Raw genomic sequence first — 18,158 nt, 5'->3', positions numbered from 1 at the left:
CTAGTCCTATTCTGAAGTATTATACCTGTATGAATCAATATAAAAACATTCTTGTGCTTTGTTAAATACTCCTTTATTAAATTTTACTAAAAAAATAAGATCGTTCAAGTATTGGTTAAAAAGAAAAAAAGAGATTACATGCAAATGCTATTCACAAATTTATAACATCCTAGTGAAAATTGTGAAGCGTGTTCTTTACATTTTCTTAAAATCGAATCAAATATCAAAGATATTTTATAACTTTTCGAATTTTTTATAAATTAGTCAAACTATTTGTAATTTTGAAATTAAAAATCTGTTTTTTGTGGTTGAATTAATTACACTTGTTGTATATTAATTCAAAACGAAATAATGTATATATACATATAATTGGCGAAAGTGAGATAGAAAGTTTTGAAAATATTAGGTGTTGGAATTAATTCGTAGCGTTTTTAATGAAAGAATGTTATTTATTTCACATGAGCATTAAAAAATACATTAATGAAAGTACTTCCCATCACTTGTAAAACGCTACGAATTAATTCCAACACCTAATACAATAATAAAAAACGGACTTTAATTTCACTGTGAGAATTTAAGAAAATAAAGTTCTATGTTAGATGAGATTTTAATTTATATTTTACCTCTAAAAGAAACTCTCTAAAATCTCTACAAAGGAATTAATAATAATAGATATATTTAATAATAATAGATATATATAATAATAGATAGATTAATATTTTACTTTTGATGTTATTGTACATTGATAAATTTCATGTCTTTCCTTCTGTCTTCGTTATCTTTTTATTACGTGCATTCTTATTCCTCACATTGCTTTTTTACGTGAGAAAAAGAAAAAATATAAAATGAACATTTAGATAAAGAATTGAAAGAATCTGGTTAGTCATGCCCTATTTTAATTGTTATATTTTGATGCAACGCATCAATTTTGATATATTATTAGACAAAATATCTGAATAAACCTAACGATTTTCACATTACTATTTTTTCAGTATGCGATTTAATAAGTTTTACCACAAATGCTTCGAAGTATTTTTTTAACCTTTTTTAATTAAAAAAAGAAAAGAATTTTACGAATTGACTAATCAAAGGATATTTTAAGCATTTGTAGTATGTTGACTGTATACTCTTAAACAGACAATCGAAACAAAAATAAAAAAATGTTATGAATTGGCCACGTTATTTTAACTATTGGAAATTTTCTTTGCGCTTATTGAATTACATTTTTAGATCTAAATATTGGATTATATCTTTAGATTATATCTAAAGTCCTATCTCGGTGAAAAAAGATTCCAACTGTTTCAAAATAAATGTTCTGCGGGCAATTATTTTGTCTCTTTTTTTTATTTGCGTCATACGTCTACGTAGTGATGCGTTATTGCAATAAAACGCCTGGATATATACAGCAATATAAAGAAGTATGTGATTTTTAAAGACTATATATATAGTTCTTATAGGATCTCTAACTTTTTAGTTTCGGTTATTCTTATTTTTTTACACAGATTTTAGATGATCTGAATTTTATTTTCAGCCAATATTGCATTTTGCTGTATTATTATTACAGAAATTGAATTATTGTTAAATTATAATATAATAATGGGAATATTTCAACTGTTTCAGGAATCCCGATATAACCTGACATAATTTATTCAAATTTTAATATAATATTATGTAGTATATAGAAAAATTTAGAGACAGATATTGTACAAATATTGTACAAATATTGTGTGAATATGTATGTGTAATAATATCGTAAATATATATTAATCTAAAATTTAAAATTCAGTGAGAAATAAGCGTTAATTATCATCAATGTTACATCGTATTTATGTATGATGTACGCAGGATTTCAATGAATGGAAGGTGGGAAGAGGGAAGGGGTCAAACTCTATCTTCACACACAAAATTTATTAAAACATACCTATATTACAGCCTCTTCAGCGAACTTTTTTAATACTTCTTCCACCAGCTTCTCTTTCTTCGCAAGCATCATTTTTTTTTTTACATACACTTAACATACAAAGTCCGTTGAGGCGATTTTCCGACATTGACCGCAACCAGGTTTATACACCTTCGCAATGTACTAAGTGACCTTTCAATTGTACTCGTTATGCACAATTGAAAAGTTGAGCTAAAGAAATATGCAAAGTATGTTTCGTTGCTGTTGGGAAGAAAGTTTCAGCTTCTTTTAATAGCTGCATTGATTTTAATTCTTTGAGTTCTTCTTTTTTAATTTTTTTATTCCTTCAGAGAATGTATCATAGTTCGGCTTCATTGTCAAAATTACTCAAATTGTAATAATCAGAAAAATTATATGTGCTTTTTTTTTTAAATCTTTTAATGTCATATCCAACATAATAAAAGGATATAGAGTTAATAATAATCATATACAAGAACTTCAACTAAAAAGAACAGATCTTATTGAAGACTGTCTGTAATGTCTTATAATTAGATGTCTATTGATTTAATGTCTTAAATACTAATACGGCTTTTCCGTTAAAATTTAGAGGGGCGAGACTGCTCCCCCCGTATGCTCATAATCGTATCGATATTGATTCGGCATCAATTCGAGTCATTTCTCGAATAATTTTCAAAATTGAATTTCGAAAGAGGACAATCAAGTTTGGCTAAATTACACAGTTATCTAAATATTCTAAAATGAAATAGCATGGAAAATCGGGGTCTACAATACAAGTCGTAACGATTGTAGGGTCTTAAGTCGTAAAAAATTGACCAAATTGACCAATAATAATCGACTATTTTTCTCATATTGGACTGTGATTGGTTAATTTTCTATGACTTAAAATCCTACGATATTGTTACGACTTCTATTGTAAACCCCGTGTCACTGATACTTCACACACATTTTGTCCTTATTACAAATTTTGTGGAATCAATTCAATCGCGCGCGCGTGAAAAAATATTCACGTATTTGTATTTAGTGTCGAAAGTTCGAATATTTTATATCCACTGAATCATTAATTACATCTTGATTGAGGAAGCGAGTCATTAATTAGAGAAACATAAAGATTAATAAAAAAATTGAAAAGGTAGATTAATAAAAGACATATAACGGCTAATGGGTGAAATAAAAACCGATTGTAAGTGCAAGAAACTGTTCTTAATTATAAGCACATGATGTTTGCTACACTAAGCCTATGCACGACGATGCTTTATGATATGTTGTTACATATAAACTTTTACGCACTTCCTGCATTTATCTTCTCAAGAATTTATCTGTCTTTTTTTCGTGTTTACTGTTTCCCAAGAAAAGGAATTACAATAATACTTACAGCTCATTTTTTTATACATATTTCTGTTTCTCTTACACGCACGTACGATTCCTACGATGACATTAAACTGATTTCGATTAGAGATTTCGTGTCAAAAGATCTAGTTTGATGCATGATTTACGTCGCCGCAGTGGCAGCATCATTTACATCTTCGGATGAATTGGCGATGAGAATTGATATACGATACTTCGATCCTCGAGAAATATTTTTGAAGCATAATGTCTTTAAGCACTTAAATCTCTCTATGATAATCCAGTAAATTCGAAGAAATCGTTCGCGAAGTTATGTTATAATACATCGCAACTTAATATAAGTTACAGTCTATTCCAACTGAAATTAATCCAGTCAAAAGTCTAATCGGGATGATGTCTAAGATACTAACATGATTCAAGTATCAACAACGTAATGTATGTTAAACATAAATGAAATAATCATTCTGCCATGAAAGATCGCTTTAACATGCATATATGAATTAGCAATCCCGTAAAATATTCCAATAAGAAGTGTATGTAAGAGCAGATTAATATAGTTCGATTCTATTTTTGTGGTGTGTGAATCTAATCAGCATAACGTCCCTGCTAACATACACGATATATAGATACACATTCGGATATTCACCGTACATTATATTATATATATATATATATATATATATATATATGTGTGTATATATATATATGTATATATATAGTTGTGATTATATATAATTATATTATAATTTATAATACAAATACGCGCACACGCGTGTCCAAAGTGCCTTCTTGAATCGGTCGCTACGTGCGTAAGACATTTTATTTCAGTCTTTATAACATTATATAATATCTGGTTGTTCACAAAAACATCGATGTGTGTGATGACCGATACAAGAAATGTCACTTATGGCGTTACACTCCTCCGATATCTCACAAACTGTATTTGCGTCGAGAAGGTGACAAATTATACGTTCACCAGTGGGAGGATGACGTCCAAAACTTAAAAATAGGATCGCAAAATTATCAATGATATATTTTTTTGTTAAACAGAACCTATCGGTTAATGTACGGCTTGCAAAATACTATATATAGTATAATTTTTTTGCAGAGTCACTCTTGGAATATTTGAATTAAAAGAGTAGAGATACATTACATATTTGTTGTGTATCTCGAGTAATAGCAGTTTCCCGGCAAAAACGCACATCAAATAGAAGGCGATATTCATTCGATTTTCGATCCCGTTAGTAGATAAAATCGTGCTGCTACAATCTTTATATATATATATATTTACTACTTCAAAGTTTTCGTTTTTCTTTTTCAACAGTATTATACAATTGTCACAACATATATCTTATACACACAATAAAAGTATTTAATAGATAGAGTTCATTTAATAGATTCTAAGAAGTTAATGCAAATAGTCGTAACGTGGACTATAAATAACGATCAACAATTTGTTTAAAAACAGAAAACAAGTGTGAATAGTAAAATCTATATCTAAGAGTGTGTAGAATATTTACAAGTGTGACGGAAATTATCTTTTTAATTAATTTAATTTCATACATGTCCTCTTTTAAATTAGAGATCGTTAAATCTATTATCGATCGTTTTGTATTTCTCGTATTTGTCGTATCAAATCTTGCAGGCCTCCTAAGTTTTTGTATATTAATTTTCTATTTAGTTTCTGCCGATTTAAATGCGTTTTGTTTAAATGAAATCTCATTCATTAAATCGTACATATTACATTTTTCTTAATGACTACCACCGTTTTAAGTACAATTGAGTGGCTTTTTCAAACATGAGTGCGATGTAACTATTTTGTTGTAGTGCAAACATCAATTGCTACTTGAATATTTTTCTGTAAAACGCAACTATATTTATAAATCTATAACATATAACAACACAAAACAATTATATGATAACGTAATATAAATATATATAATGCTTTCTTTATAAAGACATTTTAACTCGCTTTTATCCTGATACAAATGTCATTAAAACGCTATTGTTAAAAAATATTGTCTAAAAAAATCAATAATTCAATCCTAAGAGAATTTCGAGGACTGAAACATGATAAAGATTAAAAAAAATTAATAACGCGCTGAAACTCCTATTGGTGATATTTCTCATACATATATATCCTTTAGTATTATTATTATATATATAGAATGATATTCTGGATATTTTGAGAAATAAATATTCGCGCGAATAATAGAAAGTTATCTTGTTGTCTCGTAACTCTTAGATTAATATTTCATTTGTCGTATATAGATTGGCTACAAAATAGAAACTCTTTGGAGAATAGAACTCAAGAATAGAACTTCTCTATAACCAATCAATGCTGCAATGTACTGAAAAATTTGTCATACGACAAATGAAATATTAATCATAGTTAGTATTTCATTTATACAATAAATTTTTTAAGCACATGTTAAACTGACTGCTGGATAAAGGAGTTATTGAGTTTCTATAGAAATCTTCTATCTTGTAGCTAATTAATACGCTTGAAAAATTTGTCACATGACGAATGAAGTATTAGCGTTAGCGTGGTCTTACATTCAAAACTATTCAAACTATAATAAATTCGACAGGATTCGAGATTGGATTACTATTTTCTTCTTAATTATACATACGGGAAGGTAAAAGATAAACTGTCGAGCACAAATAAAAGTAACTTACGTGTCGCACAGGGCATCAGGAAACTTTCGATAGGCACTTTCGATTAATTGGATTTAGTCTTACCACTAATTCCCTGATACCCTAGACTCGTGAACATTCGTTTACAAAGTCAGAAGGAAGCAACAAATAATATACTGAAAAAAAATGAACCGTACAACAGAATAAGTTAAGGAGGGTAGCGACAAATCGTCAGATTTAGTAGATCTATCGAATGGGGGGGATATCAGAAGCGTTGGTTCACTTTTTTTCTCGCTTGTTCACACAGATATTTTATCACATCGCATATCTCGGTACATCCCATACAACGGCGGCATAAAGGCGGACCACACGTACGTTCATATACACGCATGCACGATATTATGTCTCCACGTGCAACACACGTATACATATATATATATATATATATATATATATATATATATATATATATATATATGTATAAAAGCCTGAACGATACATTTTCTTTTGGTCAAATTCGAAGTCAATCATTTCGTAGCCTACAGTGTCAACAACTATTTAAATTACAAAAGAGCATCATTAATGTTTCCTTAAAATATTAGAAATCTTACAACGAATGATCCTTCACGATATACCGACCACGGAAAAGTCGACTTTAATTGTAAAGACTTTTAAAGTTTAAATACATAGAATTATTCGAGTTCATTAATCTTACACATTTGTCTTATACATGCTTATACGTGCTTTGCACGTGGATTCCTTTGCACGCATACGTACCTATCCATATGGATATTTATATTTATGTTACTATTTCAGTATAATGTCTTCTTAAGCATTCACATTTCAGTATATCGTCGTGGGGAACAACCCGCGGCATTGCGACAGATCGAGTCGTTACCAGTCGTAGTCGTGTTGATGAAAGGGATTGGTGCATGGTTGTTGGGCGTGTAGTTGGATAGTTGGTTTTACGACATCGAATTCCCTACCGACCACTTCACTGTAGATCTATCAAACAGGAAAGTTATATATCATCAATTGTCTCTAAGTAACGCATATCGGATTTGGAATATAAATAATTTGTTCTCGTGGCAAAGTATAGATAGGATTTCTTGTTCAGCGAGTGTGTAGCTTCTCGTAAAAGATGCGGGCAATAAAGCCGACAGCGTCTTCCTTCCGTTTTTGTATCATTTTGTTTTTTTTTTTTCGTTTGTTTTGTTTTTTTTTCTCTTATCGACAGAAATATTGCGTCCTCTCTTTGCCGGACGTTTTAATGAGAATGGTTTTACTGAACCTGGAAGCTCCTACGAATATACTCGTCCTCTCCCTTGCCAGTCATACCGTAATTATATCCACCTTCGCCGCCACCTCCGCCGTTTAAGAATGGGTTCATTGGGTTGCCAGGGCCTGCGTCAGTGAAAAATAAAAAAAAAATTAAACGATAAAGCAGTAAATTAAAGTATTATAAATAATCTAGAGGCGAGATGATATCACTCGATCGTCTCGCTCACAAAGAAAATTTCTGCTTTTCTAGTGAAATGATTCCTTACCTCCGTTAGCACCGGGTACCGCGAGATTTCCACCAGCGGTCTGATAAGTCGCCCCGTAGCCAGCATCTTGATTAGCCAGTTCGTGCAAACGAGTAGAACTGAGGGCACGCGGTATTGCATTGCTCGGTACACCGTGCGGTGCCAAATGAGTAGCCTCAGCTACTTGATGCGGATCTTCCGTCTGCGGTAGCTCGGATACAAAACCAGTATCCTTTCTGTAGAAATTGATGAACACAAAGACTGCTAGGACGATGATGCAGATGAGACCGTATGCTCGGAAAGTCGCTGTCGTACCTGCGTTATTAAACATCGACACTCGATGATTGTCATCCAATGAACATTATTATAAATTAATATAATATTATTGTATATAAATTTTTTAAATTTAATATTATTATATTTTTTAAATGTAAATGTTTGATGCTGAAATAATTTGTAATGTGTGAAAAATTGAATTTTATGTAAACCTGAAGTCATTTAAGTCTTAAATCAATAATCGTTTGCAAAGAGCTAATAATTGTTTCATCTGTATATTGAATATTAAATATTAAAAGAGAGATATAGAATATTAAAAGCTTACCATAAGCTGCGACGAACATGCCACCAATTACCGCACCGCAACCTCTTCCAAGTCCATGATGAAGTCCCTGAAGAACACCCTGCGCGCTCGAACGCAATTGTGCCGGTGTATTATGAGCGATATAACTGCAGCACGCTGCCCATACTGCCGCGTGCGTGATACCCTGAATAAATTCGAAGGGTAATACCCACCATGGATTTTTCAGCCAGGATATATAGAGAAATCGGAGTACATTTCCGCCCAGACCCAGACACAATACCTGAAATGTACGAATAATAATTATCAAAGCGTGAAAAAGGGCGACCAGACATTTTTTTTCTAATCTTTGTTGTATAAAAGATGTTATATTAAATTGTAAACACAAAATTGATATGTAAATTAAAAATATATCAAAATATTAAAACAAAATCGCGCAATCATTTTTCTTTGAAAGATTTCTTTAATTTTGAAAAATGGGATTTGTTGAAAAAACGTAAAACAGTTTTATAATTGAAATTTTCAATTAGAGTAGAACTCTCTGTTTTGCTTCCTTCCATTTATATGAATACAAGTTCATGCTCTATATAATCGAATTTATAGCCGAGCTCTTATTATCTGAAGTACAGTGCTGTCAGTTCCTATTTTATCGGAACTAATAAATATTAATAGGGGAGAATTAATGAACTTCTATTATCTGAACCATTTAGTTATCGAAACTGTCTTGTCCTCTGATAAGTTCGTATAAATGAAGTTCTATTTGTACTATAACATAGTTTCAATATAGCTTGCTAATGTATTGGAAGCAATTACTCTCAAAGTTTATATTTACCTTCACGTGCCCAATCTGTCGAATAAGTTTGAAACTGAAGAAGTACGCAAAGATCTCGGAAATGTGATTGATCACAGATGCAACGCCGAAGAGAGTCGGCGAACCACCGTAATCCTGAAGGTGCCAGAATAGGAAAGTGAAGATCAATCCTATGCCAAATCCCATGAACCACGCGACGAAAAGAAACGACGCGCATTTTACATCCTTAAATTGCTTCAACACTGTCACCCACTCTGGTATTTCCTTCATCGTTTGGGCAAACATTTTGGTCTAAAATTAGGAAATCATTAGAACGAGAGATTATTTGCGATGCTGATAATTCATTCATAAGATTTCTTCACATAATACATGATAAGTAAACTGAAGAAACGTGTGACTTTCAACATTCTTCCGTTTCACTTCGTCGATTAATAAATGTTAAACGTAATAAGAGCTTTCTATTTAAAACTTCTTGATAAAAAATAGATACAGACCTTCCCTTCGGGAGGCGGAGGCTTTGGATCTACAGCGGCAGAAGAATCCTGAAGCCCAGGTAAATTAAGTTGCTGGGATAACTGACTTTGAAGCTGCTCTTCCCGTGTTGGCTCGGCTGGAGGTTTCACCACTTCCTATATATAAAATATGATGTAGGTGATTAATAAGTTTAATAAATCTTATTTCGGTATTCTTACATAAATTTAATATTAGCCAATTTAATAGTGAAAGATACTGATTGATTTCTTTCTTTAAATATTAAATTAAAATCTGACCAACAATGCTTTTAATATTTAAGTAAGACATTAGTTAATTAAATCTTCTAATATAATATCTATATAAAGGATATAAATTAATTTGAAATTTTTTTATTCTATTGCATAGTAATTACTCGCGAAATTTCTAATTAAAGAAGAAGAGAGAACAAGAAAATTTATAAAATTTATCAGATAAGAAATAATTATAAAAAAAAACAATCCTATTGATATTTTCATACATCAGTTTTTAACAGCGGTATTTTATTACAGTACACATATTGAAGTAGACTTACCGGCTCAGCAGGAGCAAAGTCATACTTAAAATTAATTTGTGTTGCTGTTATCAATGCGGCACCCATTAAAACGCTAAATATTGCAAAACAAATCGTGTAATTTTTTTCTCTCTCGTCAGGTTTGCAGGGATGATCCGGAAAAGCGGTGCTATGATCGAGAGCGATTCCAACGAAAAACATGGCTAAACCCCATCCGAGACTTCCAAACATGCGTTGATGACCATATCTGGTTAAAATTTATTAATTTTACAAATTAATGTAAATATTGTACAGCCTCCCAAAATTATTTTATTATAAAAAGAAAACAAAATTGCCTTATTATTCTTCAATGATATTCTGATTATTACCTATCAGCGTCTTCACCAAGTAAAGTAATAACAGCTGAATCGGCTAATGTTATGGCAGGTGCCGAAAAAAATTCACCGACTACCACCAACAGTAAAAGAAGGAAGAATGTTTTTTGAATATCCTAAAACCACATTTAATCAATTAAATTATTATTAAATATTAAATTATTATTCTTCTTGCAGATGTTTTTTTTTTTATTATATTAATTAATTATGTCTTTACAGACACAAATTATTGTTTTTAAATTTTTACGTAATAAAATCAGAGTCAGGCTTGTGATTTACCGGTAATCTGTAGACTATGGAACTGAAAAGCGGCTTCACCCATTCCTTATTCTCTTTTTCGTTATAATTTGAAGCATAAGTGACCGATAGAGGTGACAATTGATTAGGTCCAATCGGGCCGTGAAACATTCTTATACTTCTGCGACGTCTCACCAATGACACATCTATATTTTTTTCGTTTTCTTCTTCATTGTCATTGATTTTAACCATGTCATCCTCGTCCAAAAACGTTTGCCTTTTCTCCACATCTCGTTTTACCATTATCTTCTCCGGTGGTGATTTCACACGCGTTTTGGTATGAACGTAAGCCTTTTTCGGGACTGTTCTCTCAGTCTGCACTGGTTCGTTCTACAAAGCAAACATATTTTTTTTAATGCTTTTTTTGCTAAACCAATAATTACTGATAACTTTTAGCGCTCATAATAACTTTATTCTCTTGTACATGCAATTTACATATCAATAACATTCTAGAGTTAAAGAATAGCTTTTTATGAAAGAAATTTTTAGATTAATCATACATATATGCACAGGTCTATTGTACGTAAATTTTATTATCATGTATAAAAAAGCACAGGTATTTGTACCTTCATGAAACGTTTGTATTCCAACACATCGGCTGGACGATTTTTCTTTTGTAATGTTTCCAAGTCGATCCCCGTCGCATCCGCATTATCAACATTGCTTTCTGATAATAATTTGTACCTGAGATTTCCGATATCATCCTTATCCGTGAGAGATGTTTGTCTTCTGACTCTGTTGTTTCTCAAATCGTATATAATATAGCCACCTTTATTAGACTTTCTAACATCATTTTTCTCAATGTCATAAGATCCAAATGCACTAAATTCCTTTGAGTTTGGCTTCTTCTTATAATCAAATACTTCATTATCATCCGTATTTCGTCGTAATCTTTCGAAGACGACATTAGATGCGACCTCCAAATATTCCTCTTTATTCTCGGGATAATACAAGTCACTCAGATCTGTCGATCTTTTTACAATTCTTTGTTCCCTGTTAGACGCTTCCAGATAAGGAGTGTCATTTGTACTAACCATACAAGAGGTGGGCGGAGGCTGAATGAAGCCCAACGGCAGAGTGAAAATAATCCAGCAAGAAAGGGAAGCCAATAAGAGAAGTTTGCCTTTTTGCCATCTATAGACAAATAAAGAAAAATGTAAAAGTTCACTTATTTTTTCGTCTTTTTTATTTTCGAATATGAATATTTTCAAAAAGATCTATCTACTAGATACTATCTAGGTAGATACTATCTACTTTCTATCTATCTACTAGATAGAAACGCATATTACAATTCGCTTGCTGCTTATAACTTAGTTTTTTTACATGTCCCTGGCCTTCTTACATTCTGGATAGACGAGTGATAAGAACATTTGCTTGCCGAACAAAATCTCTTACGGATTTGATAAATTTTTGTTTACAATTATGGAAAAAAACTTAGATTTTACAAATATTGTTTCTACGTCTTCTATTTTTTTTTAACCGGGTCTTATTTTATTTTCTAATTTATGTTAAATAATTATAAAAATTCGACATGTTTTCAATCTTTAATTCAATATAATAAATTTTATAAATTGCGTACCAACTTCTGCGTGGTTTCTTATTTAGTAATCTTTGTCTTTTTATAAAAATTTGTTTCAATTTTTAGCAGATGTCGCTGCCTTTATTAAAAAGTACGATAATTTTATTAAAATTATGTATTTTATATATCACTAGAAAGATAGTCAGTTATTAAAATTTAAATAAAATTTAAATAAAATTTTATTAAGTGTGTCGATTGAGACATTAAAAAAAAATCATTTTTAAAAGTGATCATTCGTTTTAAATCATTAAATATTTTTTCGTAATTATATAAAAATTTTCTTAGTACAGATTCTTTTTCATCAACATATTATTTTATAATTATTTTAATAGCTCTCATTGCATAATAAAAATATATTAAGATTAATATATAGGCAACTGTCACAGATCATTCTCGAGCAAAAATAATGCATATGTGTGACAGATATGCAGATTCCAAATTTTTAAAAAATTAATGACCTCAAGTTGATAAGACAATTTCTTTAACTAGCATTTAACTTCGAACAGTGCGACTCAAAATGACCTCCACTAACTGTACTGTTATCTTCTTTACGAGATAATAGTGTTCTTGTTCAGCAACTTTTAACGGGTTAGAATAATTCACTTTAAAGAAAAGAGCACGGCCTCACCTATCGGCCAAGGAACCCCAGAAAGGAGCGCTCAGGAATTCAATGAACGGCCTGAGACCGATGAGAAGGCCGCATTGACCCGCATTCATGCCCATCTGCTTGAAATACACCCCCATAAGTGGAAATAGGGAGCCGAAGGCCGAATAGAAGAAAAAATAGAAAGTCTTCACGGTGAGGAGTTCCTGGTCGACGGCACCGAAGAGGTACTCCAGGATGTCGCTCTTACCGCGAATCTTGTGCGTGGCCTCTTTTGGTTGGGGGTACATGGAGGGATCGACCTCACCCTCAGCCTGCGGATCCACCATCGGCCTGGAGCTCGGCATCTGAGGGAGAACTCTGCCCGATGATTGGGCATCGTTCGACATACCATAGTCGTAATCCTCGTGTCCATAGTTCTGCATGATTTCGTGCTCGCTTTCGCGCGGAATACGGAAACGCTCGCCCGTCGGAGCGTATTTCCCCAATCACCAGATGAAATGCGCAACCCCCCGTTACATTCGCACACCGAACAAGACGCACCGCGAGATCCGTTCACCGTCGAGCAACCGTTCCACCCTTTTCGTCGAACGGATTGGACTCTCCGATTATATCGACTGTCAAACCGGTGCTCGGTTCTTCTTCGCGGTTGAATCGATGTCGGGCTGTATGGGGTAGCTTTGCTTGCAAAATCAATAAACATGCTACTGCGCCGGCGCGGCGTAACTTTTACCCTCTTACTACCCCTGCCGACGCGATATTGTCTCAATGCCATATCGACGTTAAGTATTTCGGCAGATACTATTTTTGCTTTTCTTCCAGTTTTATTGTTCTGCAATCTTTGTCTTTCTCTCTCTCTCTCTCTCTCTCTCTCTCTCTCTCTCTCTCTTCGATAAATGGAAGAACAAAAGCTAACAAATTTTATCCAATTGCATTTTTAATCATTACGTCAATCACAAGACTCTTTCAGACAAGATAAAACGTATTTAAATTTTAAAAAGACAGATTATTTGAACTAATTTTTACTTGATGAAAATGTACAAAAAATCAACATATTGTTACAATATTCTGATATACATTACGTTGTAGTTTATAGCGCTAAGTAGAAATTAAAATTCTATTCAACCACACGTACAAAAAGTTCAAGAAATATGTTTACAAAACACAATTTTAATTGATATTTTCTAAAATAAAATCTGTCAAAGGCCTTTCTTTATTAATTAGTGATAACACGGAAGTTAAATTAATACTGTTACTAAAAAATTGATTTTAAATTCAAAGGATTCGTCATAAAAATTAGCGCGATTTATGTATATATGTGTATGTGTATGTATTTGTGTGTATATCACCTTATAATCTTCTCAAAATATCGAGTAATAATTTAAATATAATATTTAAAGTAGAGATGTGTACTTAGCTAATTCTAAATATTCATAAAGAGTTCAATTCGTAATTATTCTCAATGTGCCGAATATTCCGGAACAATAAAAGAATTGTTACAAAATGTGAAAATGTGATGAAATGTTTAGAATATTGTATAAATACTCTTTGTACATATCACGAAAATCACTCGTGAGCGAGCAATTATACACATCTCTGCCAGAGAACCACGACAGAGAGTATTTACTCGTATATAAGATGTACAGTATTTGTCTTTGAGGTCCAAAATTTGCCTTTGCCCCAAAATTGGATTGCAAAATGAAAACACTTGAAATATCTTCTTCATAATAAAATTTTCTTTAAAAGGTAATTCGATCGGACTCAAAATTTCTGGAAAAATTATATGTAAATGGAATTTTTAACCGATATTTGAATGTTGTTTTTATATTTCGTAAATATTTCGGGAGAGAGATATTGCGAAATACTCTTGGAATGTTTTTTGGGATTTTAAATATCTTTTACGGAATCCTTCAAGAATATTTAGCGTTAGCTGAATATGTGTCTGTGTGCATGTGGGTAAAATTAAAAATAACGATATTTATGGAAGAAATAAATAATAGTTTACTTCATTGCGTCATAGTACTTTATAAATATGTCTTTTGTGTGAGACTAAATAGTCAATAATTTTTTATATGTACAGTTCGCCGTATATAACAAATAACTTTTATGTTAATATGCGGCTTTGTCGTAGCTTTTAAATAATTTTAGGTATCAGGTTCATATGTGACTGCGCAGGACACGCCGAAGAAGCTATGGTTGACGATCTCGCGGGTTTGGGCGGTCCTTGAAACATGCAGATTTTCGCTGTCTTCAAAAGACGGCCATTGCTCGCAGTTCGCCAATAAACCGTGCGAACTGCCTGCTTTCCAGCGACGTAACTAACAGCACCACCAACCAGCATCTATGAACAAATTGTTTTGTTAAATGCATATTTCTTAAAAAATATAAAAAATAGTTAATGCGTGTGTCCATATGTGCGTGTGTAAGAACTTTATTAATGAAAGAACAAACATTTGCAGAAGAGAAAGTAATGATTTTAATTGTTGAATTATATATGTACAAATCTTTTTTGAAAAGCTTTTTGTAGCACAAATTAAATGAGCGTAGCGATGATTTATAATAAGAAATATTGAATGATTGCAAATATATGATAAAAATCTCGAATCATTTAGAATATCTTTTGAAACTAAAAAGATTTTAAAAGTCTAAATATTTTGTCTTAAATGCGTTAATAATCTTAAATGTCTGAGACATTTTGAAAATATTTTTTTTATATAATATCTTACATCATTATTTTAATTTATTCTCAATTTTATGTGTACAGACATAGTTAATAATTTCATTGTTTTAAATCAAAAGAATTTAAAATGTATTAAGTATTTTGAAAATTTTGAATGTTTGAGAAAATTTATTTTTTTCTTTTGCTTCTTTTTTATTCAACATTTTATAATATTATTTTATTCCATTCTCTACTTTATGTACAGACATTGAAATACGTTTCTTAAAATTTGAAATTTTCAGGAATTTAAACATTTTGAAGAAAAATTTTCTAGGCACTCAAGACTTTCAAGAGTTTCCAGGAAAAACTTTTAAAACTTTTCGAAATGCTCGGTTTCCCATAATTCCTAATATTCAAAGCAATTCGAGTCTTGCATTTATAAATACAATTTATTAATTTTTGAATAATTATTGCAATGCAATAATTATTTTTAAAAATGTCGAAAAAGATTCGAATGTCTATTACAAAAAACAGACAATAAGAGATCATTTCCTGATTATTGTTCATTGAGCGAATATGGAAAGGAGAAATGCTCGACGTATCCTTTGTCTCGCAGGATATTAGAAAGCAGATATAATCAATAAGCAAAGATGTATGATCTCGATGTGACACGTTTATTAAAAGGATGGTCTTTGAGTTAAATGTTAATACAATAGTGGTATTTCTGCAGACTCGTTAAAGTTTCAAAATTTAAAATAATGAATAATATAAAAAAACTTACTTTGCGTCCGTGTGGTTGGAAATATACTGCAAGTATTGACTAGATCGTTGAAATACAATTTGATAGCTTTCGTGGAATATCAAGAGCCGTTATACGTGCTCCACTGTTATATATTTATATCTCATTTAATCTCGCTGAGGTAAGAACCAGTACTGATGTCTGAGTCGCGCTCAGCCGGTATTTTATACGATAAATACAACGTCACACGTCACCGAGATAAGAGATCTCACGCGTCACAATTATTGCCATTTCTATCGAGGAGAAGATTTTTGTCCTCTCGGGGCAGACAAGGAGAGTGCTGTGCGATAATTACGCGTGCGCGTGTCTGCGGAGGGTCTTATTCAGTATTTATCAACTTTTAAGCCAAATTGATAAACTCTGAGCGCAATGCTGACGTATATTCGCGGTAAAAATTCCGGAATGGTATGGAATATGAACTATGTACATATATCTGCAAAATTGACGTTTAAATTGATGTTACAACTTGACGTAAAATCATGAGAGATAATGCGGAAATGTAGCGCGAACGACACTCCAGTTGACACAACAGTAAACAAAACTTTCTTTGCGTCTTTTCGTATCGCATCTGCATCGGTCGACGACTTATCGTTAATAGTAAAACGGATAAATGTAATTGAAGGATTTAACACGTTATTATAAATAGTAAAAAATAGGATGTAAGTCCTTTGTTTTTTTTATTTGCTTGTTTGATTCATTTTATGTACACATATTTAAAATTTAAATAAAATACAAAATCATGGTTCAAAGATACGTTTAAAAATAAGTCTTCTTTTTCAGACTTCCAGTTCTGAACTGGTATATACTGGTGTAATAAGTTAAAATGAGACAAGTATAGTTTGTTTCGCTCTAACTTATTTCACTAGTTCAGAACTAGTTCAGAATTCTTCGAAAAAGAACAGACTTTACGTAAATCTCATTCACCTGATTTCCTGGCGGAACAATTCTTGAAGTAATTAATATTATACTATACTTGTTGAATTGTTTAAGAGTTTAAGAGATCCTTATGCGGTCAATATTGTTGTAAAATTACTTTATACAATATTATCAATGCCCTTTCAAACAATTTAAAACAATCTAGTAAGCTCAATATAGCTTCTAAACGATCAAATAATATTTTATAATATCGAATATTATGCGATAAATATTGATTTAAGAATCACTTTAGATAAATATCGATAAATCTTACAAATTTTTTCCGTGATATAATTTAATTTTTCAAATATCATTTAAGTAATCAAATTTTAGATAACATCCAAGTAGAATATAGAAGTCGTAATATAATATCATTAGGATATCACTAGGATTCATTTGTCACTTAGTTTATTTTTAGGTATCAGATGATATCACGATGACATTCTGTAATATCATTGTTATAATTCTGTTCTACTTGGGACATAAAGCACAATATAACTTAATAAATTAAAATTAAAATTAATTAAAATAAAAATATCATGGAATGTAGAAAATTTTCCACCGATGTTTATCATAAAGATGAGTCAAGATACGAATGTATATCATCTAAACGAACGTATATCGTCTAAAAATGAACCTGATAACAAACCTTGTTTATCTTTTACAATAATAAATCCGTAACAATAAATCTAGCGTCTAAATATATTGCCTCTGCATTATAATACTTGTTTATTAGATTTGACATAAGTGTAATTACATAAGAATTTTTGAAATTATGTAATATTTGTTCATATTAATTATTTGATTTACATTTTTATGATTTAATTAGCAATAAGACATATGCAATAATTTATTTTCAACTCTTTTATTATCTTCTTGGTAAAGTCCAATAATGCTACTCTGTAGTAATAAAAATTTTCTTGATATGTCGGCTCTTATTTCAGTTTTACGTTACTACAAAATTACACATTATAAAATATGTGTAATATTTTGAAAAAATAAAATTAAGGAAAGAAAATTAATGACATCATAATCAGTATGCTTCCATTTCTGAGTATTACTTAGTGAAGTTTTAATCTGAAGACATGATT

General features: G+C 31.3%; 2 protein-coding genes across 3 annotated transcripts; both read right to left on the bottom strand.

Moving 5' to 3' along the window:
* Positions 1 to 1,893: 1,893 nt before the first annotated feature.
* Positions 1,894 to 13,405, bottom strand: jef (major facilitator superfamily domain-containing protein 6 jef). 2 transcript variants are annotated; one of them, XM_011057292.2, is made up of 11 exons: positions 12,719 to 13,405; positions 11,078 to 11,645; positions 10,494 to 10,841; positions 10,209 to 10,330; positions 9,862 to 10,087; positions 9,311 to 9,445; positions 8,838 to 9,107; positions 8,030 to 8,288; positions 7,450 to 7,743; positions 7,194 to 7,306; positions 1,894 to 6,907 (listed from the first exon to the last, which is right to left on the bottom strand). In XM_011057292.2, the coding sequence occupies exons 1-11, from the start codon at positions 13,117 to 13,119 to the stop codon at positions 6,797 to 6,799; spliced, it is 2,847 nt and encodes a 948-aa protein (XP_011055594.1). In that variant the 5' UTR covers positions 13,120 to 13,405; the 3' UTR covers positions 1,894 to 6,796. The 2 variants fall into 2 exon arrangements, with proteins under 2 accessions (XP_011055594.1, XP_011055595.1); XM_011057293.2 differs by having other exon boundaries at positions 7,241 to 7,306; positions 12,719 to 13,404.
* Positions 13,406 to 14,671: 1,266 nt separating this feature from the next.
* Positions 14,672 to 16,397, bottom strand: LOC147910967 (uncharacterized). The gene is made up of 2 exons (XM_087409326.1): positions 16,135 to 16,397; positions 14,672 to 15,035 (listed from the first exon to the last, which is right to left on the bottom strand). Exon 2 carries the CDS (start codon positions 15,033 to 15,035, stop codon positions 14,829 to 14,831), a length of 207 nt encoding a protein of 68 aa, XP_087265452.1. The 5' UTR covers positions 16,135 to 16,397; the 3' UTR covers positions 14,672 to 14,828.
* Positions 16,398 to 18,158: the final 1,761 nt, after the last annotated feature.

This window comes from Acromyrmex echinatior, chromosome 1 (assembly GCF_024713525.1).
Source record: "Acromyrmex echinatior isolate Ae372 chromosome 1, ASM2471352v2, whole genome shotgun sequence".
Classification (NCBI taxonomy): Eukaryota; Metazoa; Arthropoda; class Insecta; order Hymenoptera; family Formicidae; genus Acromyrmex; species Acromyrmex echinatior.
This window is presented reverse-complemented; position numbering and strand designations above follow the sequence as displayed.

Bases quoted from the DNA above. Each gene is read 5' to 3' on its own strand.
- jef (XM_011057292.2), bottom strand. From the start codon at position 13,119: ATGCAGAACTATGGACACGAGGATTACGACTATGGTATGTCGAACGAT. The intron at 10,331-10,493 runs GTAAATCACAAG...ATGTGGTTTTAG, and splicing joins CCATAGTCTACAGATTACCG to GATATTCAAAAAACATTCTT. The intron at 7,307-7,449 runs GTAAGGAATCAT...TCACTGACGCAG, and splicing joins GGTACCCGGTGCTAACGGAG to GCCCTGGCAACCCAATGAAC.
- LOC147910967 (XM_087409326.1), bottom strand. From the start codon at position 15,035: ATGCTGGTTGGTGGTGCTGTTAGTTACGTCGCTGGAAAGCAGGCAGTT.